This window comes from Stegostoma tigrinum, chromosome 12 (genome assembly GCF_030684315.1).
Source record: "Stegostoma tigrinum isolate sSteTig4 chromosome 12, sSteTig4.hap1, whole genome shotgun sequence".
Lineage (NCBI taxonomy): Eukaryota > Metazoa > Chordata > Chondrichthyes > Orectolobiformes > Stegostomatidae > Stegostoma > Stegostoma tigrinum.
Genome location: NC_081365.1, coordinates 73,789,011 through 73,811,929, shown reverse-complemented (window position 1 = coordinate 73,811,929; position 22,919 = coordinate 73,789,011). Strand labels below are relative to the sequence as shown.

Sequence of the window (22,919 nt, the reverse complement as noted above, 5' to 3'; positions counted from 1 at the left end):
ACTTCCATCGCAATGCTCCACCTCCAAAGCAACGCTCCACTTCCAAAGCAACGCTCCACTTCCATCGCAATGCTCCACTTCTATCGCAACGCTCCACTTCTATCGCAATGCTCCACTTCCAAAGCAACGCTCCACTTCCATCGCAACGCCCCACTTCCATCGTAACACTCCACTTCCAAAGCAACGCTCCACTTGCAAAGCAACGCTCCACTTCCACCGCAACGCTCCACTTCCAAAGCAACGCTCCACTTCCAATGCAACGCTCCACTTCCATCGCAACACTCCACTTCCAAAGCAACGCTCCACTTCCAAAGCAATGCTCCACTTCCAAAACAACTCTCCACTTCCATCGCAACGCTCCACTTCCAAAGCAATGCTCGACTTCCAAAGCAATGCTCCACTTCCATCGCAACGCTCCACTTCCAAAGCAATGCTCCACTTCCATCGCAACGCTCCACTTCCATCGCAACGCTCCACATCCAAAGCAATGCTCCACTTCCATCGCAATGCCTCACTTCCTTCGCAACGCTCCACTTCCATCGCAACGCTCCACTTCCATCGCAACCGTCCACTTCCATCGCAACACTCTACTTCCAAAGCAACGCTCCACTTCCATCGCAACGCTTCACTTCCATCGCAATGCTCCACTTCCAAAGCAACGCTCCACTTCCATTGCAATGCTCCACTTCCATCGCAATGCTCCACTTCCAAAGCAATACTCCACTTCCATCGCAACGCTCCACTTCCATCACAATGCTCCACTTCTATTGCAATGCTCCACTTCTATTGCAACGCTCCACTTCCAAAGCAACGCTCCACTTCCAAAGCAACGCTCCACTTCCATCGCAACGCTCCACTTCTATCGCAACGCTCCACTTCTATCGCAACGCTCCACTTCTATCGCAATGCTCCACTTCCATCGCAATGCTCCACTTCCATCGCAACCGTCCACTTCCATCGCAACACTCTACTTCCAAAGCAACGCTCCACTTCCATCGCAACGCTTCACTTCCATCGCAATGCTCCACTTCCAAAGCAACGCTCCACTTCCATTGCAATGCTCCACTTCCATCGCAATGCTCCACTTCCAAAGCAATACTCCACTTCCATCGCAACGCTCCACTTCCATCGCAACGCTCCACTTCCATCGCAACGCTTCACTTCCATCGCAATGCTCCACTTCCAAAGCAACGCTCCACTTCCATTGCAATGCTCCACTTCCATCGCAATGCTCCACTTCCAAAGCAACGCTCCACTTCCAAAGCAACGCTCCACTTCCATCGCAACGCTCCACTTCTATCGCAACGCTCCACTTCTATCGCAACGCTCCACTTCTATCGCAATGCTCCACTTCCAAAGCAATGCTCCACTTCCATCGCAACGCTTCACTTCCATCGCAACACTCCACTTCCAAAGCAACGCTCCACTTCAATCGCAACACTCTACTTCCAACGCAATGCTCCACTTCCATCGCAACGCTCCACTTCCAAAACAACGCTCCACTTCCATCGCAATGCTCCACTTCCAAAGCAATGCTCCACTTCCATCGCAACGCTCCACTTCCATCGCAACGCTCCACTTCCAAAGCAATGCTCGACTTCCAAAGCAACGCTCCACTTCCATCGCACCGCTCCACTTCCAAAGCAATGCTCCACTTCCATCGCAACACTCCACTTCCATCGCAACGCTCCACATCCAAAGCAATGCTCCACTTCCATCGCAACGCCTCACTTCCTTCGCAACGCTCCACTTCCATCGCAACGCTCCACTTCCATCGCAACGCTCCACTTCCAATGCAATGCTCCACTTCCATCGCAATGCTCCACTTCCATCGCAACCGTCCACTTCCATCGCAACGCTCCACTTCCAAAGCAACGCTCCACTTCCATCGCAACACTCCACTTCCAAAGCAATGCTCCACTTCCAACGCAACGCTCCACTTCCATCGCAACACTCCACTTGCCGCATTTCCCATCGATAGAGCCAGTTGTGGCGCCTGTATCACATCCAGTTGGGCTTCAACTAGTAGGTGATTTTGCATGGTCGCATCATTAATCACACACAGCAAATGGTCTCTCAGCATTTCACTTCCGGCTAAACCAAAATCACACGTGTGAGTCGTTTCAACCTCGTCAAAAATCCTGACATTGATGCCTCTGGTTTTTGAACTGTCAAATAAAACCAATAGTATCTCAGAATTAGAGGAAGCTTGGGGTTTCAATATTCCTTAACTAAATCCATCAACTCTTGAAAGCTTTTACTATCTGGTGCCTCTGGGTATGTTAGGCTCCAATTAACTGAAAAATCGGCAGGTCCACGCTCTTTTGTTGGTTTATTGTCTGCTCTGATGTCATTTGCCTGGGAAAACAAGAATCATGCATTCTTCCCACTTACTGGACCCAGTCTTCGATGGCTGGATCAAAGCTTCCCAAATAGTGACGGGACGCCAGAAACGCCTGTCCCCAAATCCAAGGTGACTGTTGCGAGCAAATCTCTTCAGGGGTGTGTTTTTCTCTCGTCATCACTGAAATGGCTCTGCGGAGGCCGGCTTTATATCATCAAGTCACCCTTTATTTAGTTACCCGCGCATGGTACGTGGCACTGATCCAGGTAGCTCAGAGCCAGCTCATAGTCTCAGCAGAATCCCTGTCACTCCTGTTTACATCTGTCAGCCAGGGCTCCCTGATTGAACCAGATTAACAGCCCCAATCAGCGAACACATATTCTATGAGTTCTACCTGGCTGACCTCTTTACTATCGTTACATATACCTTTTTCAGGATTCTCTCAGGCATGTGGAATCACTACAAGAAATGCCATTGCGATAAATACCAATCATCTTTGCCCGTACATCCTTTGATATGCACAAGGGACGATACAGGTAGGGCAGGAGGGTATTTCCAGTGTCTTGGCCAATATTTACCCCTCACACGTCTCAAATGCAGGCAATCTGGTCATGATCACATCACTGTTTCTGGGAACTTGCACAAATTAGCTTCTGGGCTTCCTGCATTGCAACAGCGACAAAACAGCGCAAAGAGCCGGGCTGGCTGTATTATGCTTTGGAACATTTAGAGGTTCTGAAAAAAGACATTATTTGCTCCATTGCATCTCCTTCTGTCACTTACCCCCACCCCCCCTTCCTGTGTCAGTTAGATTGAGAAACTGCAGAAGTATTGATACATGCGAAGTGGACAAGATAAACAAAGTGCATTGTGTTCATTCAGTCTACTGAAATGGAAGTGTTCTTATGGCCTATAGCAAACAGACATATTTCAGTTCAGCAGGGTCCTGAAAGCTGAGCAATCGTATGGCAAATGTTATTGTGATTTACTGAGTGAGTAAGTCTAAGAAGGATTTTATCAAGCTGGGGAGGGTTCAGAAGAGATGTTGGCAGGTATGGAAGGTTTGAGTTAGAAAGAAGGGCTGGGTAGGCTGGGAGGTTTTTCGTCGGACCGCAGGAGGTTGAGAGGTGACCTTATAGAGGTTTATAGTCATCGGGGGTATAGATACTGTTAATGATGGGTAACTTTTCACTAGAATGAGGGATTTTAAGGCGAGCAGGCACATTTTTATGGTGAGAGGAGAGAGATTTATAAAAGAAGTGAGGGGCAATTTAAAAAAAACTGAACACAGAGGGTAGTTTGTATGTGCAATAACTTTTCCAAGGAAGCGGTGGATGTGGGCACAATGACCACATTTGGATAGGTTCATGAATAGGAAAGGTTTGGAGGGATGTGGGGCAGGAGCAGGCAGGTAGGACTAGTTTAGTTTGGGATTATGGTCGGCATGGACTGGTTGGGCCTAAGGGTCTGTTTCCACACTACATCTGGGGAGTGCCAACACAGCAGTAAACTATAACTAAATTCCACACTCTGAGCCTTTCGGTACTGTATCTTCCCAACCGGTACTCCGCATCTTTGAAATTCCCTATGGATTAAATGAAAATTTCATCAATTTGTTTGTGTGCTTTTCTCCGTCTCTATATATCTGTTCTTTATCGGCTCCTTGCTGCCTATAGTTACACAGTTATTTCCTGTCACCATTCGCTTGCAGCCTAATACATTCTCCTTTCTCTTTTGCATCCTCTTTCGTTTCACTTTCCTATTTCTCTGCGTCTACTTCTCTCCAGCCGGCCTCCCCTTAAAAGGCTGTTAGGCTGCATCAATGATTTTCTCTGATCCTCCTAGTCAAGTGCCGTGCACTCGTCTATCTCCTGCCTCACATTCACTCTGTCTTCTTTTCAGCTTGGGTTTATTATTGTCAGATGTGCCGAGATACAGTGAAAAGTATTCTTTAGCATGCTTTCCAGGCAAATGATACCTTCCATAAGTACATCAGGGTAATAGAACAGAATGCATCCAGCTCTGCACCTTGTTATCGCAGAATGTAGTGTTATAGCTACAGACAAGGTGCAGAGAAAGGTCAACCCTAACATATGAGACATCTGTCCATAAATCTGATAACAATGGAAGAAGAAGCTTTTCCTGAACCTGTTGGCATGTGTTTTCAAACTTTTGTATCTTCTGCCCAACTGAAGAGGGTAGAAGGGGGTGTAACCAGGGCAGGAGAGGGGGGGTCTTTAATTGTGTTGGCTGCTTACCCAAGGCAATGGGAAGTATCAGTGTATGGAGGGTTGGTTTGTGTGATGGAGTGGGCAGTGTTCACATCTCTCCGTAGTTTCTTGTGGTTTTGGGCAGAGCAGTTGCCAGACCGCGCTGTGACGCGTCCAGACAGGATGCTTTCTACGGTGCATCTATAAAAATTGGTAAACGAGTCCTTGCGGACGTGCTAAATTTCCTTAGCCTCCTGTGGAAGTAGAGTTATTGGTGTGCTTTCTTGGCTGCAGTGAGGATGGACCAGGGCAGATTGTTGGTGATATTTACTCTTAGGAACTGGACGATGCCAAACACCCACACCTCAGCAACATTCATACAGACTTGGAGGACTGGCAGAGACTGGGCACTGCTCAGACCCAGGCAGGAGAGGACGTCACGGAGTTAGGAATCGGGGGGGGAAATCTTACAAGTGTGCAAGGAGGGGGAGCAGGATCAGCGGCCGGTTATATGGGAGGCAATAGCCCAGGAGCTGCATTGGTGCAGCAAGGACAGCTACCTCCTGCCTTCTTCCATTAACATATTGGCATTGACCCAGTAACATGAGGGTCCACTGAGAGGGGCAAACACCCACACTCCATTACCCCAGCCAGTGGTGCCCAGTGGGCACCAGGGGATTGAGGAGCTATCCAGGTGCCCATTCATTGCAAGGAGACCAGGCTGTGCCAGGAGATACCTAATGGAGGAGGAGCCACAAGCGTGCAGGCCCCTCAGCTTGGGACACTACAGAGGTGCCTGTCGCTGTGCTCCTCTATCAGCTGTGGTTACTTTGGCAATGATGCAGTAGGCTTGGTGTGGGGTGTCCTGGGATGGGCTGTGTGGGGAAAGCATGGCAAAAAGGAGGAGGTCGAGCCTTTCTAGAAAGTACAGTCCCAGTGTGGCTAAACACTTAAGAAAGTTAGAAATGTTTGAACTATTTGCTTTATTTTCTACTCAATACTAAGAATGACTATAATGTTTAATTTTGTTCTTTCCTTCTATTTTGTTCTTAAGATTCTCGAACTGGAGGCTCACACCTAGGATGGTGCCATGTGCAGTGACATTATACACTTTTCACTGTAGATCATGGAATCCCTACAGTGTGGGAACAGGCCCTTCGGCCCAACAAGTCCACACCAACCCTCAGAGCATCCGCCCAGACCCATCCCCCTATAACCCACCTAATCTACACATCCCTGACTGCTACAGCCAATCTAGCATGGCCAACCCACCCTAGCCTGCACATCTTTGGACTGTGGTAGGAAACCAAAGCACCCAGAGGAATCCTGCAGAGACACAGGGAGAACGTGCAAACTCTGCACAGACAGTCACCCGACGCTGGGAATTGAACCTGGGTCCCTCGCGCTCTGAGGCTGCAGTGCTAACCACTGATCCAACGTGCTGCCCAAAGAAACTCCTCTACTTTTGTACTTTAGGATACCTGACAATAAACTGCTAAGTTGGAAGACCCATAATTAACATGCTGCAGTTGAGGATGTCTTGAGGGCAAATAAAACATTTAAGAAATTAAGTCCAAAAAAAAATCACATCCAGTTTCCAGCCTTGTGTGACCCAGAAATTACAAAGCTAATGCTTTTTAGCAATGCTTCACATGCCAATCTCTCAGTTGGGTATCTAGTATTGCAGGGTTTATCATATCATTGGTGGGAAAGAATAATAAATGTTGTCTCTTGGCTTGATAAACCAAGAAAACGTAAAAAGGTAGTTTGAAATGTCTTAGCTGCTGAAACACTGGCACTAGTGGAAGCAATGGGGGTAACATAAAAGCAGAGAGTCATACAGCATGGAAACAGGACCTTCGGCCTAACTGGTCCATGCTTACCATAATCCCAAACCAAACTAGTCCCACCTGTCTGCTCCTGGTTCATATCTCTCCAAACCTTTCCTATTCATGTTCTCGTCCAAATGCCTTTTCAATGTTGTAATTCCACCAACATCCACCACTTCCTCAGGAAGTTTATTCCACATGCAAATCACCCTCTGTGTAAAAAGAAAATTACCCCTCATGTCTTTTAAAAATCTCGCTGTATTCACCTTAAAAACGTGCCCTCTAGTCTTGAAATCCCCCATCTCAGGGAAACGACAATTGCCATTAGCTCTCTCAATCCCTCTCATTATTTTACAAGCTTCTATCAAGTCGCCTCTCAACCTCATAGGCTCCAGTGAAAACAATCCCAGTCTATCTAGCCTTTCTTTTTAACTCAAACCTTCCTGGTAAATCTCTCCTGCTTAATAATATCATTCCGGTAACTGGGCGATCAGAACTGGAATTCCAGAAGGAGACTCACCAATGTCTTGCACAACCTCAACATGACTTCCCAACTCCTATCCTTGTCTAATATTAAAAAAAGACCCCTATGCAAGTGGCAATCTCAGAGAAATTTGCCTTTCTAATATTATGTGGATAACAGTTCTCTTTGGTCAATTCGATGAACGGTGTTTAGGGATTGATAATACAGGAAGAAAATATTAGAGAGAAATAGATTTCCACACAAAATGGGTCGATGTAAGTCACCTGGTGTCAGATTGTCTCCCAGAAAAAAAAGAAATCTTTGGGGATCCTCAAAGAGGTACATCTTATGGTCTGAAGAGTTATAAGAACATGAAGGGAAACATTTATTTTTCTTTGATTGAACTTGTTGCTGCCTTTTAACTTAAAGAGAAAAAAGAGGATATGGGAGGTTGTATATTGTAAGATAAAACGTAGAACATGAGCCTAGATTATTTTTATTGCGTTTCTATTTAGTGGTTATTGTCTAAGCGGAAGTGGGGAATCTTTCAGTTTGGCGAGAGCTGAGCTGTTGATGGAAACTAATTACATAGTTGTGTAAATAAAAAGAAGGTACAGATGGTACTGGGTACAGAATGAACTGTGCTGCCCCTTGGCAACACGTGTACAACAATTAGAACGATACAGAAAAGATTAGTGTGATCGCTGAGCAAGGATATGACAAACAAATTCAAGGGCCCTTGTGGTGCAGTGGGTGACGTCCCTACCTCTGAGCCAGGAAGCCGAGGTTCAAGTCCCACCTGCTCCAGGGAGTGTTGTAGCATCTGCAACAGGCTGGTGAGAAAACGTCACTGACTGAGTAGTCAACAAATTCTACCTGCAACGTAAAAGTGTCTTGTATTCTATTTCATCAACAGGCTTGGATCTGGATTGACAGATCCAGGCAGACAGGCTGGCTTGGGTTGGTAGACATCCCAGGAGAAAAAAGCTGCTGAGAGAATGGGTCAGTGGCCATGTTCGTCCCTCGATTGTGAGCGAAACATATGCATCTCAGAGCATCCCTGGGATGTCTCCCCATGGCCTTGACATCCTGAAGGTGCTCATGGACATCCTTGTCCACTTCCTCAGGCTTGTCCCATTTCTCTTCATCTGAGGAGCGATGTTGCTCCTCCATCGATCTGATTCAAGAAATCGCTGCATGGCATGGCTACAAAGTGGAATGTCCAACACACCATGTCTTTCTGTCAAACCATGTGTGGTGAATATTCTAGATCAATCAAACAGCAGAAGCAGATTTGCAATGTGCCAATGGTGTGACCCAGTGATGTCTCTAGTGGAGCTGTGGACGTGGCTGTAGTGGATTTCTCTTGGAAATGCCTGGCCGGTGTTCCCGATCAGGTCTGGTGAAACCAGGGGGCATCATGATGGCTCAGTGATTAGCATTGCTGCCTCCCAGTGCCAGGGGCCTGGGTTCAATCCCAGCCTTGGATGACTGTCTGCGTGGGTTTCCTCCCACAGTCCAAAGATGTGTAGGTTGGGTGGATAAGCCAGGAAAAATTGCCCCAGAGTGGCAGGGATGTGTAGATTAGGTGGATCAGCTGTGGGAGATGCAGGGATAGAGTAAAGAGGTGTGAAGTCTGTGTAGGATGCCCTTCAGAGCACTGCTAACTTATTAGGCTGAATGGCCAGTTCCGATACTGTAGGGATTCTATGGGAATCAGTCCTTGTCACCCTGGATCCATTGGGGTCAGTCTGAACATGGCCTCAGGAAGCTGAGTTCTGCGAGTTAAAGATTGGAGAGTGGGATCCATTTTGGTTCTTCCCACCCCACACTACTCTCCCTCATATCCTTCATGTCAATATGTGTCCATCAGTCTGAACACCACAGCCATTTCTAGATCCATTGTAAACCATTCTTCCCATTGACCATCCTTTGCCCTTACAACCCACCCCTTACCCACTGTGGGCAGACCTCAGGCCCATGCCAACATTAACTGAAGTTCTCAGTGTTGATTTAAGATTTCCCACACTCTCGTTGATTATAAAATACATTCATTACATTTAACCTCCTTTAATCCCTGATAAAAACAAGTATTTGTGTTCATAGTCCCACTTCAAAACTGTATAAACACTTGGAGCTGTCAATCAAACAGTGAACTGATAGGCACCCCACTGCGACAATAATAGATTATGAAATCAGTTATACAGCACTAATCTAGGAATGACAAGCCTTAGGCTTTTTGTTTTAAAAAGGAAAGGTTTTATTTCAAATATTTAAAGGCAGGAGAGATAAATACCTTACAGCTCTAAATGAAAACTCCCTTTGACAGTTTCCCAGTTCCACTTTGTTCATATACTTTTCTATCGCACGTTCATGTCTACATTTGTCAATCTCAAATGGTGCATAAACTCCCCCTAAGACCTACTTGCATCTCACGATAGCAATTCGTACAGACAAAGGGGTCCTGATGTTTCTCAGAGGTGTCCTATGTCTAGATGGGTGGTACCGAGATTCAGTGGTTAGCACTGTTGCCTCACAGTGCCAGGGACCCCCGGGTTCAATTCCACCCTCAGGTGACTGTCTGTGTGGAGTTTATACATTCTCCCCGTGTCTGTGTGGGTTTCCTCCAGTTTCCTCCCATGATCCAAAAATGTGTAGATTTGGTGGATTGGCCGTGCCAAATTTCCCCTAGCGTCCAGGGATGTGCTGGCTAGATGGATTAGCCATGGGAAATACAGGCATAGGGTGGGGGACTAGGTCTGGACGGGAGCTCTACAGAGGGTTGCTGTAGACTCAATGGGCCAAATGGCCTGCTTCCACACTGTAGGAATTCGGTGATGATAATATGACAGCCCACGTGTTACCTTATTTCTGGGCTGGTACAAAGAACTTCCATTAATTTAGACCTACTCCAAACAAGTGCATAAGAAGTACTTTGTATCCAATAAAAATCAGATTTGACAGAAGGAAGGGGGAGTTGAGCTTATCTACCGACCTCCGAGAATGACACAACACTCGCATTCTGACCACCCTCTCTCCAGCCTCCCACTCCCTGTGAAAATGGCAGGTGCTGAGTTCAGGCCTGGGATTTCCTGATTCAGGTGCCCCTGTGCCATTTTCACTCAGACAGTCCCTCCACATGCGTAAATATTCCAGGCCACTGTGTGCGAGACGGAGCATGAACACAAGGGGAGCAGAGCACAGGGTGTGCACTGATGGTGTCCAAGAAGAGGTGCTGTGCAGCTCTGTGCTTGCAATTGCTGGTCGAAAGTAACGTAGTTCCTCCTTGTGTAGCACATTGCTCTCACCACCCAACAGTGTTTGCAGGTGTCAATTCTGTCCAGCTGACCCTTAAATATTTCCCCTTTCTGATAATCAGAACTCTGTAATGATCGACCAGTTCTGCAAAATCGTGTTGTGGCTGCCTTCAATGTTCTCAGACTTCTGGTCCTGGGCAGTCTGTTGGGATCTATGATTATTTGCTTCGATCCCAGTGTGATGGGTTCTGAAGTGGCTGGTGCATGATCTGTAGACTCTCTCTTGTGCGAAGGATTAGCTTGGTGGAGATTTATGCACACTGCCTGTTGCATTATTTCAGCTGTTGAAGGAGCAATCCCTGAGGGTGTCAGTCTCTTCCTACATCCCCACCACCACGCCCCCCCCCGCCCCCCCCACATCCCTTGTAGATACAACCTCACCCACTGGAGAATCCCTGCTTTCCCTGAATATACAGCCTCCCGCCAATGTCAGCCTCTTCCCTGCAGATCCACTCACCCCCATCAGTAGGTGTCACACTCTGTCCATTTATCCTTACAGTTGACAAACTAGGGAGGCTTAAGGCAGCTGGGACACTGGAAGTGGTCGCAGAGAGCGTGGAGATGTTAGTGAAGATATTGCAAAATTCACCCGATTAGAAATCGAGGAAGGGTCAGCGGACCCGAGATGTCAACTCTGTGACTTTTTTCACTTCACAGATCCTGCCAGGCCTGCCGAGCTTTCCCAGCAACTTCAGTTTTTGTTCCTTACCTGATTACTGTTGATCCAGAGGAGTTTCACTGATTGATCCAGGGGATGAAGGGTCAGTCCAATGAAGAGACGTTGAGTAGTTTGGGCCTGTATTCATTGGAGTTGAGAAGACAGAAAGATGATCTTATTGAAGCACAATTCTTAATGGACTTGATGTGTAGATGTTGCCACTTATGGACAGCCTAGGTTCAGAGGACATAGTCTCAGAATAAGGGCTCGCACAAGTGAGGCAAGGCTGAAGAGCATTTTTTTCACTCAGAGGGTGTGGAATTCTTGACCACAGAGGACCGTAGAGCTGGGTCGTTAAGTGTATCCAAGGCTGAGTTGGACAAATTTTTAATCAGAGAGGGAATTGAGGGTAATGGGGAAAAGGCAGGAAAGCGGAGTTGAGGATTATCAGATCAACTGTGATCTCATTCTTGAAATATGTAAAGGAGATCTTTTCACATCAGCATGTAAACGGTCCCTCTGGGGAATGAAGCTGGGCAGGTGTTTGAGGTCGTGATGGGGGAGCATTTTAGTGGTAGTGACCACAACACTCTACGTTTGAAGTTTGTTGTGAAAAAGGAGGAACATTCTGCACAAAAGAGTTTTATATTAGGGTAAGGCAGATTTTATTAAAATCTGGCCAGAATAGACAGAGTTGGTAAATCTAGAGAACAGTGAGAGGGTTTCAGAAAGGTACAGGGGAAGAGTACAGGCCCAACATATTCCCTTTAGAGTGAAGTGTAGGAGCAACAAGCCCAGAGAATAGTCTGTTTAGGAACAGTCAGTCCTGAAGAAGAGACAAATATAACAACAGATACTAAAGGGGTAAAACAATGTAGGACCTAGGGGAATGTACAGAGTTCATGTAGCATATCACCTGAAAGTATTTGGAAGAACAGAGTTGGGGGGGGGGGAGAGATTCCCAAGATATTTGTAGGATATATCAGGGAAAGAGTGGGGCTCAGTAAGGGCCAAAGAGGAAATCTGCATGAAGCCAAAGGACATTGGTAGATTAATAAATGAGTGCTTTGCATATATCTTTACTTGGAAGGTGAAGGATCTAAGTACAGATTTGGAAAGGTGGACTGTGTCCTTGTACTGGTTGATATAAGAAGCCAGGATGTTGGAAGTTTTGGTGGGTTTCAAATTAGATAGAATCCCCTGATCTTGATGAGTTACATCCCAGGCTGCTCTGAGAGATGACAGCGGAAATAAGAGGGCCATGTTCCAAAGTTGTTTTTTTTTAAAAGACCTCTTTGGCCAAAGGAGAAGTACTGAAGGACTGCTAATATGGTTCCACTTTACAAGAAGGGTGATGGTCCATTGTTTCCCACATCAGTGGTAGGGAAACTATTGGAAAATGTTCTGAATCTCCATTTCGTGAGGCATGAGTTGACCAGGGTAGTCAGCATGGCTTTGTCAAGGATGGTCATGTCTAACAAATTTGATGGAATTTCTCGAGAAGGTGGCCAAGTGTTTGGATGAGGATAAGGCAGTGGATGTAGATTATATGGATTTCAGCAAGGCTTTTGACAAGGTCCCACATGGATAACTGATAAAGAAGGCAAAACTCATGGAATCCGGGGTAATTTTGCAAGATGGGTCCAAACCCTGGCCTAGTGTTAGGAGACAGAGGGTGGTGTTAGAAGGCTGTTTGTGTGACTGGCGCCCGATGCACAGTGGTGTGCTACAGGAATCAGCGCTGGGTGCCTTATTGTTTGTAATAGTCATAAATGTGGAGAGATGTAAGTAGATTTCCAGATGACATGAAGAGTGGCCAGACGGTTGACAGTGAAGAGGAAAATGTTAGGCGTGAGGAAGTATAAATGGGTTAGTGAGATGGCAGCTCAGTAGCAGGTGGAATTTTAACCCTGATAAATGTAAGGTGGTGCTCAATGCATGGGAATAATCTTAGGAAGCTTAGAGGAATAGAGTGATCTTGGGGAGTTTGTCCACAGATCCCTGAAGGTGGCAAGACAGGTTAATAGGGTAATTCAGAAGGCAGATGGGATGCTTGCCTTTGTCTGTTGTGGCATAAGTTATAAGAGCAAAGAGGTCATGTTGGAGCTGTATAGAACTTTGGTTAGACCACAGCTGAAGCACATCTACAGTTCTGGTCACTGCAGTGTAGGAGGAACTTGATTGCACTGAAAGGGATGCAGAGGAGATTGACCAGGATGTTGCCTTGAATGAAGCATTTCAGAGATGAAAAGAGGTTAGTTAAGCTTAGGTTGTTTCTTTGAGCTGGGAAGGCTGAGAGGGAACCTGATGGCGGTGTATATTATGAAGGGCATGCGCAGAGTAAATAGAAAGCTGCCGTTCTCCTTAGTAGAAGGGTGAACAACAACACGCGGGGGTATAATTTTAAGGTGAAAGGCATTAGAGGGAATTCAAGGAAATTATTTTTCACTCAGAGGTTCGGGGGAATCTGGAATGCACTATCTGAGCGATTGGTAGAGGCAGAATTTCTGAAGAAGGGTCTAGACCCAAAACATCAGCTTTCCTGCTGCTCAGATGCTGCTTGGCCTGCTGTGTTTGGGATGGTGTAGGGTGAGGGGCTTAGATTAGTTCACAGGTCGGCGCAATATCGAGGGCCGAAGGGCCTGTCTGCGCTGTACTGTTCTATGTTCTACGTTCGTCCAGCCCCACACTTCATTATCTTGGACTCTCCCTCCCCGCTCTGCCTGCAGTACCTCCTCCCCCCAGGGGGGTCAGTCTTCCCTCCCCGCTCTGCCTGCAGTACATTCTCCCCCCAGGGGGTGTCAGTCTCTCTCCTCCTTCTGCCTGCATTACCTCCTCCCCTCGGGGGGGGGGGCATTCTTCCCGCCCTGCACTGCCTGCAGTACCTTCTACCCCCAGGTGGTGGTGTCAGTTTCTCTCCCCCCTCTGCCTGCAGTACACTCTCCCCCCAAGGGGGTCAGTCTTCCCTCCCCGCTCTGCCTGCAGTACACTCTCCCCCCAGGGGGTGTCAGTCTCTCTCCTCCTTCTGCCTGCAGTACCTCCTCCCCTCGGGGGGGGCATTCTTCCCTCCCTGCTCTGCCTGCAGTACCTTCTACCCCCAGGTGGTGGTGTCAGTTTCACTCCCCCCTCTGCCTGCAGTACCTCCCCCCCAGGGGGGTCAGTCTTCCCTCCCCGCTCTGCCTGCAGTACCTCCTCCCCCCAGGGGGTGTCAGTCTCTCTCCACAGCCCTGCCTGCAGTACCTCCCTCTCTCTCCACCCCGACACTGCCTGCAGTACCTCCTCCCCCCAGGGGGTGTCAGTCTCTCTCCACCTCCCTGCCTGCAATACCTACCTCCCCCAGGGGGTGTCAGTCTCTCTCTACCTCCCTGCCTGCAGTACCTCCTCCCCCCAGGTGATGGCAGTCTCTCCCCCACCAACTCTCTGCCCGCAATTCCGCCCGCTGCCTCCAGGCTGCGCCGCCGCTCCGCCGGCCGTTGGGTTTCCGCCTCAATCTGCCGTTGTCCCTCGGGCGGGCGGTGCGCAGCGGGAAATGAGCAGCGGCGGATCGGCGGGAGCGGACTGAGCGAGGAGGAGCGGAGCGGAGCCGGGGGGGGGCGGTCAGCATGGCGGAGGCGGAGGGGCCGGCTCCGGGCCTGGCCGTGGTCCCGGGCGCCGGGATTGCGGTGGTGGGGGCCGGGCCGGGGTCTGGGCCGGGAGCGGCGCCGTTTCTTCCCCGCTCCCTGGAGCGGGCCCTGGTGGAGGCGGCAGGCTCCGGGATCCTCGCCCTGAGCGGCCGCAAACTGAAGGAGTTCCCGAGGAGCGCGGCCGCGCTGGACCTCAGCGACACGGTGGAGGCAGGTGGGCCAGCGCTTAACTAGCTGCTAACTAACTTAACCAGCATAACCAGCTGTGCCAGGCTCTGTCATAACCTGTGCCTCCCCTGAGGAGTGGAAAGTTGGTATAACTAGTTATAACAAGTTGGACTTAGTAACTAGTAATGTAACGGCCCAACTAGTATAACTAGCACAACTAGTCTAACCATGAGTGAGTGCACCAGGAATATCTGGTTACTGATTGCACTATCAGCTTAGTTACAATGTAACAGTGGACATAGCTGGTATATGTCGAGAGTAACTAGTATAACAGTGTAGCTTGGATTGCATTAAATGGATGAAGAGTCAGAGATTTTTGTTCATACTGACACCTCACCTTTAACTAACCTGCTGGAGTCTTTGGGAACCGCTGACTGACTGCCACAAATCTTTACTAGTTTACTTCTGACAAAACACAAATGGAAGTAGAAGATCTGATGGATTTGGTGAGGCTTTGACAATTCAGTAAAGCCGGCCACTTTAACGTTGCATGCCCCTCATTGTCACCCAGTTACTAGGAACAAGGATGAACTTGGAGACAACTGTTCAGTCTCGGGATGAGAGACTCACTGCCACGCTGTTTGGTCACCAGATCTTGTGTACCGTTACTGCCTGGCAATGTGCAGGCTGCTGAATAAACTATAATCTGTGTCCTCAAAGTTGCTTGTCATGTCAAGGTATTTATCTCACAGAATGACTCCTATTAGTGTGCATATTAGATTCCTGCTGTTTTGTGTATAGCAAGGGTTACGCCGCCCCGTGCGCGGTGCGGGTGAGGTCCACGCTGCTCCGTGCACGGTAAAGGTGTGGTTTCTTGTGTACAACATGAGTGTATACTGTTGCTGGTGTTTTAACAGTAATTTAAAATATTTGGCTTAATTTACATTTTGTGCATTGTAGATAGGCAGGTCTTTTCCCTGCGGTGGGGTGAGTCCAAAACTTGAGGGCATAGGTTTAAGGTGAGAGGAGAGAGATTTAAAAGGGAACTGAGGGACAACTGTTTTACACAGAAGGTGGTTCATTTGTGGAATGAGCTTCCAGGGGAAGTGGTAGGTGCAGTTTAACAGTTAAAATACATTTGGACAGGTACGTGAATAGGAAAGGTTTAGAAAGATATGAACTAAATGCAGACAATTGAGATTAGTTTCACTTGGAAAGCTTGGTCAGTATGGACAAAGTTGGATTAATGTTTTTGTGTTATATGACTCTATGACTCAATAATTTGTTCAGAAATGGTATGACACATATCTGAAGTTGGTGGGACTTGAACCTGGACCTTCTGGTTCGTAGGCAGGGACACTACCATGGTACCGTGGCTCAATTTTGTAATGTCTCGATCCGAAAAGTCAGCTCTCCTGCTCCTCTGATGCTGATTGGCCTGTTGTGTTCATCCAGCTCTACACCTTGTTATCTCAGATTCTCCAGCATCTGCAGTTCCTACCAAATCTAGATTTAGGAAACGTGTTTGTTCGGAAGTTTAAGGAGCTAAGAGTTTAGTTTGCAGTTTGTTTCAGCACTGTTGAGCAGATATGTGATGAAGAGGAAAAGAGGAACTGCAGTGAGTCTGCTGAAAGTAAATCAGTTGCAGCTGTCCCATCCTGACCCTGAGAGAGTAGCTTGTGTGCAGAGATGTTGTTGTCCCTACATTGAGGTTTGAATCTTTGTAAGGGGTCAAAGGAGGAGCGCAAAGTTTTCCTGACGTCTGTAATTAAATCTTCCCAACTGGTGTAATGTATTTCATGTTTTTATTTCTTGTCCAGTGAATATCGTATCCTTAGTGTTAGGAGTACATTGGCACTTTCTTGTGAATGTGTTCAGTACCTGATTTCACACTTTCAAAATCAAATTAGAACATAAAAGGCCAGGTTTCACTCGGTGATCTGTCTTGTCCAGTGCTAACATTAGCTAATACAGTTAAAGTTCCAGCTCTCCAATATACAGTAAATGTAGCTGAGGTTTCTTGCTCACTTCGTGATTGTTCTGTGTTTGATTGTAAATAATAAGCATTGAAATCCCTCCCAGAGACAGTAACTACAAAATGTGGCTTGTCAATATGGCGCAATGCGGCCTTTCATGATGGAATATTAAATAACCTCATGGTTATTTGAAATAGAACAGACGCGTTTCTCCCCAGTATCACAGCTAAAAGCCAAGTTATCTGGTCACAACGTCAGATCTTCTGACAGGTGGCCAACTGTACCACAGTGCAGACAGGAGACGCACACTGGGACCACGCAGAGATCCTCATGTCCCATCTCGTAAGATGAAACTTCCATTGGGTAACCACCCAATCCATGAAAACCTTGTAAAAAGTCCCCAACTCCAAGGTCAGAGACTTCGTGTGGTTATAATTGACTTAATGTGACAGGTAGTCAGGGAAGGTTGGAGGCATTAAAACCTGCTCTAACTCCTGGGTATGTAGAAAATAGATCTCCTGATTCACCTCAGACACTCCCCTCTTCCCTCCCGTACGCAGCGGCTGGTGTGAGGAGAGGGTTGTTCCTTTGAGTACCTGTGTGACACATGGTGATGTTGGTCCGTTGGGTAGTTTCCTGAGGTGAGATTCACTAAGGGACTTCCTGCCCTGTCAGGTTGTGGTGAAACCAATTCACGGGGCTGGATTGTACAAATTCACTTGGGATGTTTTTTGGCACATTAGGAACTTTCTAAGTGTGTGATTTATCAGAGAAGCCATGCAGAGTAACATGGCAATTGTACTCAGGAATGCTGTCCTAGAGTGTTGTTATAGAAACTGTATTTTTTTTATATCGGGAGGATCTGGGTTTCAGGGAGCAGCTATATCTCTGTGCAGTTAACATGGAGAAGGTTCACAACTTGAGGGTGGGTGCCTAGATTGTGATGAAGGATGTGATGCTAAGACCAGGTTCAGTTTATTTCATTTAATTTTATTTCATTATAAATAGACCCCAATTTAGTTGCTGGCTGTGGAAGTCTCAGAAACATAAGAACATAATAACATTAGAATCCTAAAGCGTAAAATGAGGCTATTCGGTCCATCTAGTCCACACTGACTCTCTGAAGAGCATCCCACCCAGAGCCACCCTCTACCCTATCCCTGCAGCCCTGCATTCCCATTGGCTAACCCACCTAGCCTGTACATCCCTGGACACAAGGGCAACTTATCATGGTTAATCCACCTAATCTGTACATCTTTGGACTCTGGGAGGAAACCAGACGACCTGAAGGAAACCCAGACAGACACAGGGAGAATGTGCAGACTCCACGTAGACAGAATCGACCCTGGATCCCTGGTGTTGACCACTGAGCCACAGTGCTGCCTAGGTGTAATCTGAGAGTCTGCACAGAGCTGCAGGGGTGAGAGGCACAATTCATTTGCATTCTCTAAATGACTGTAATAAAGCTTGACATTATCACTGTTTCATTCTGTGACCGCTACTGTACTTTGTATAGTGAAATAGTAGTGATGCCAACTTTGTTTATTGAGGCCTGTGGCTTCTCCATCGAGCAGAGAAATTCCCCACTCATATTATCAGAAATATAAACTCGGCCAGAGATTGCCAGGATGTATCAGAAAGGGATAAGACTGACCTGGGGTATACCAGGGAGAGTTATGGCTGCATATATTTAGGAGCTACTCTGATGAAGATTGTTATGGCTGATATTGTAATGAACACTTTTAAATGTTTGATTTAAGTGTGAGATTGAGATCGGAGTTGGAGTAAAAAGGGTGGAAGCTGTGTGGTCAAGACATTCCAGACCTCTGAATAAGTGCTGACTGCATTATCTACCATCTCACTCGGCTGCAGCAGGTGTGTTTAGGGTGACGGCCTTTTGTCTGTAGATGTATGTATCAGTTATTTTGCTATCTTATCCTTGTTTCTTGTACCAATTTAAAGAGAGTGTGGTGTCCAGGAAATAAAATATTTGTTGCTTTAAGTATAAAGAGGTTGGTAATTATTTAAGACACTGATTAATTCTTCTGTGCGAGTCCAAATACATCCACACAAACGCAGAAAGTAATGTTACGATGTGGCTGCATTGCCTAATAACAGAGTTAATGAGAAGGAAAAGGAGTGTCTGAAAACTATAAAGTGGCCCTTGAGAGCAGCTCTCAATGAAAAGAGTAATAGCTTGTAGGGCATTATTTTATGTATAAGGGATTATGTTAATATAGATCCAAGTTGCTGATGCAAGCTTTTCTCTCTTGTGAGCAAGTTCTGACTGCCCAGTATCCAGTATGCCTGTGGCAGGAAATGCAGTCTGTACTCAGGTTGAGAATGATGTTGGGTTCCCACCAGCCTAATGGACCTGCAGACTAACTTGATCAAGCAACAATACTCCACTGGTAGGTAGCAGGAGTCTGAACAGGAGCGCAACCAGAACCTGACCCATGAATGAATCAAATATGTAATATGATGAAGTTGGGCAGTGATACTAAACAGCAGCTGTAGTGTTCAGAAGGTGCTGTGAGCTGCTCAGACAGCTGCCGTGACTGAAGCTTGTTGATTTTTGCAGGTGCAGTCATTTGGTTGCATTTGCACAATAGACCGACTTGAAATGAAACTGTAAATAACATTTGCTTTGAGGGGACTTCCATCAGAAAGGATTCCAGTCCAAGGATGAAGGTTGAAAATGCCACCAGCCTTTGATTAGAATTTCCTGGTTGTGTTTTGGCCAATCCCAGCAAGTTCAGATCCTTCCTCTTTGCACCTGGCTGAATAAAAGTGTTTTTAAAATAGCAGTAGCACTTTGGGACGTTCCCATAGCAGCTGTTTTACAGGGACATGACTTTCAGTTAGCTCTTAAATGTCGCTCTCAGAGTCTTTCAATGAATTACCCTCTAGAACCCTCCCTGTATGAAGGCAAATGAAGCAAGGAGAGATGTGACCAGTTATATTGTCTTTTTGGTGATTTTTTTCGAATAGACACAGCCCGGTGGCTCAGCGGTCAGCACTGCTGCCTGACAGCGCCAGGGACCTGGGTTAGATTCCACCCTCTGGTGACCATCTATTTGGAGTTTGCACATTCTCCCAGAGACTGCATGGGTTTCCTCCCACGGCCCAGGAATGAGCAAGGTCGGTGAGTTAGTCATGGAAATAGCAGGGTGACAGGGATGGGGTAGGGAGTGGGTCTGAACGGGATGCTCTTTGTAAGGTCAGTGTGGACTCGATGGGCCAAATGGCCTGCTTCCACACTGTAGGGCTTCTACAAAAGGAATGTCAGTGACAGGATACCGGGAAACTCCTTATAATTACGGTACTACAAAGTCTTTTACCTTTCGAGCGAACTGACCTTTGTTTTAAACATGTCACACGAAGGAGAGTGCAGTACTATGTTACTGCTCCCCTGAGGTGTTGGTCTAGACTATATACTGAAATTGCAGATTGTGCCTTGAACCCATAAGCTTCAGGCCTGGGCACGATATGGCTATGGCTGATACCAAGGTGAGTTGTTGCCTGTTGCAGCACTTGACCTGACTGGCTTCTGGCTCCGAGGAGGCTACAAATTGAGACCCAGGCTCACTGTTTTCTGAAAAACAAAACTCCTGCAAAGTGGGCTCTGAAATAGCCAACTCAGATCAAAGCTCGCAATTTTGTTTTGATATTGAATTAACCCTCTGAATTTACAGGAAGGTGGTAGGGTTGTTGTGGCACAGTGGCCAGAAGGTCCCACCTACCTTGGTGATGTGTCAACACATGTCTGAGAAGATTGATTCAAATTCGTTTTCCAAAAACTTATTTCCATCTTCCACCCAAACGGGCAGCCAGTTCCAATTCCGTGTTGTGGGTATTGCTTTTCCCTGTTAGGACTGTGCTCCACAGTCAGGGAGATCTACAGCACGGAAAAAGGCCCTATGGCCCATCAAGTCTGTGCTTGTCAAAAATAAGCACCTAACTATTCAAATCCCATTTTCCAGCATCTGGCCCATGTCCTGGTATGCCTTGTCATCGCAAATGTATATCCAAATACTTCCTAACATAAGCACTTGGACAGTTCCATTCCTCTAGCCTGCTCTGCCATTAGATGTAATCATCGCTGATCTCATCTCAGTCTCAACTCCACTTTGTTGCTCCCGCTCCACAATCCTTCAACATATTACTATTAAAAATTACTTAAAAATCTATCTCCTCCTTAAATTCACTCAATGTCCCAGCATCCACCACACTCTCGTGTAGCGAATTCCACAGATTCATGACCCTTTGAAAGAAATCATTTCTCCTCATCGGTATTTTAAATCTGCCTTCCCTTATCCTAAAACTGTGACCTCTCATTCTAGATTGCCTAGAAACATCCTTTCTACATGTACCTTTCAATGCTGCAATATCATTATATTGTCAAGTGTGCCCCATTGTAGGAGTACAGTGAAAAACGTTCACACAGTGTGCCTTTTTATGGTGACATCTTAGGTTCAAGTTACCTGGGTACAGTTCTTGGATACAGCCGAGGAAGAAAAGTAGTTGCTTAATTACAGAGTTGAAAATAAGTTTAAAAATAGGAACATATTAAGGAGTTAACATTACAATGTTCCAAGGTAAGGATTATCCCCTCACACCAGTCTACGTCCAGGACTAGCTGCTCCAGGGATCAGTGCTCCGCAGTGTTCTGGGGCTCACGGGTGTGCCTGCAGGTGCCCCGAGTGCAAGGCCATGTTTCTCGCTCTGGTCCATCGCGGGTCTTGACCTGCTCAGCCACCCAGGAGTAAAGGACCTGGTGCAGAGGAGCTCTGACCAGACTGTCCTACTCTGTTGCCATCTTAGACACACTCAACATCCTTTATTATCACTCAGTATCCTTTATCATCTTATATGTTAGATTTAGATCTACTCTCGTTTTTCTAGACTTTGGAGTGTGTACATATAAACTGCTCAATATCACTTCATAAGATCTGAGGTCACTGCCTCTTCCAAACTCTCACATAGTATGTTGTATCAAGGAACCGTCTTAAAACTGGAGTCAGTGGGTATAAGGGGGAAGCACTCCACTGTCACGTAAGAACTGGCTGTGGTTGTTAGACATCAGTCATCTCAGCTCCAGGATACTGCTGCAGAAATCTTCGTGTCCTAGGCCCAACCTTCTTCAGTGACTTCAGTGATCTACCCTCCATGAAAAGACCAGTTGATGATTGCACAATGTTCATCAACATTTGCAATTCCTCAGATACTGAAGCAGCCTGTGTTCAGATGCAACAAGATCTGGACAATATCCAGTTTTGGGCTGACAAGTTGCAAGTAACGTTTGCACCATACAACTGACAGGCATTGGTCAGTTCCAAGATGACAGAAATTGACCAGTAGCCCTTGACATTCAGTGACATTACCTCTGCTGAATCTCCCACCGACAATATCCTGGGGGTTAATGTTGACCTGAAATTGGATTGGATTTTCCTTATCAATAGTAGTTACAAGAACAGTTCAGATCCTCAGAATCTGCAGCATGAAACTCACCAGAGCATGTCCACCATCGACAAGGCACAATTCAGGAGTGTGATGGAATGCTCCCCACGTTCCTGGATGGGTGCAGCTACAACAACACTTGAGAAGCTTGACACCATCCAGGACAAATTTGATTAACACTTCCTCCACCGATGCTCAATAGCAGCAGTCTTTACAATCTGCAAAATTCACTACAGAAATTCTCCAAGTGACACCACTTCAGTGTGCTACCTAGCCCTCCCTGATACTCTTGAGATGCCTCCCCTAACCATCATGCCTTTGGGGTGCCCCTCTTTCCCTTGTCCCTGAGGTGCAGGGGCAAACTCACCCCAAACCAGTCCATTCCCTGATGTATTGCTGGTACTTTCCTGTCTCGTGTTACTATTTGCATAGTGGCCAGGTAAACCTCATCACACTCTGTATGGGGCTGGATCTCCATCATGTAGACCTCTGTGTCAGAGGAGTAGGAGGGTTTATCACACTGTACGGTGTAGCTGGTTGCTGGTGCTGATTCTTGCTGTAAGAAGTCAGGTTTGACCCTACTCCAAGCTGGTGCTGGTTCTGTCATGAGAACAATTGAAATCTTGCTGTCTTCAGTCAAAGTAGTCAGCTGGGGACCCACATTGTATGCTTAATCATAAATCTATATTTAAAGGTTTTCTTGTATTCCACACTCTTAAGTATCTCAAGCAGCCTGCTCACTCCCACCCTGCCTCTCAGATATCCCACAAATTATAGTCTGTGAGCCCAGGCACTGGATAAAAGGAGTGTGCGAACAAAGGAACAGCTTCAATGCTGGAGTTAATGATGATGAAATGAGGATGGTACACCA

The 22,919-nt window shown here is 46.8% G+C and overlaps 1 protein-coding gene across 7 annotated transcripts in view; it reads left to right on the top strand.

Annotated features, from left to right (window-relative positions):
* The first annotated feature begins 14,258 nt into the window (after positions 1-14,258).
* lrch1 (leucine-rich repeats and calponin homology (CH) domain containing 1) overlaps positions 14,259-22,919 on the top strand; it is a 162,540-nt gene continuing 153,879 nt past the window's right edge. For 2 of the 7 annotated variants that reach the window (XR_009446573.1, XR_009446572.1), the window contains exon 1: positions 14,260-14,658. Coding sequence is in view for 3 of the 7 variants with exons in the window: in XM_048540127.2 (XP_048396084.1) it covers positions 14,424-14,658 (235 nt within the window). In the remaining 4 variants the exon portion in view is untranslated. Of the gene's footprint in view, positions 14,659-22,919 lie in introns of all 7 variants that reach the window. The other 5 variants (XR_009446574.1, XM_048540125.2, XM_048540127.2 and 2 more) reach the window with 4 other exon arrangements.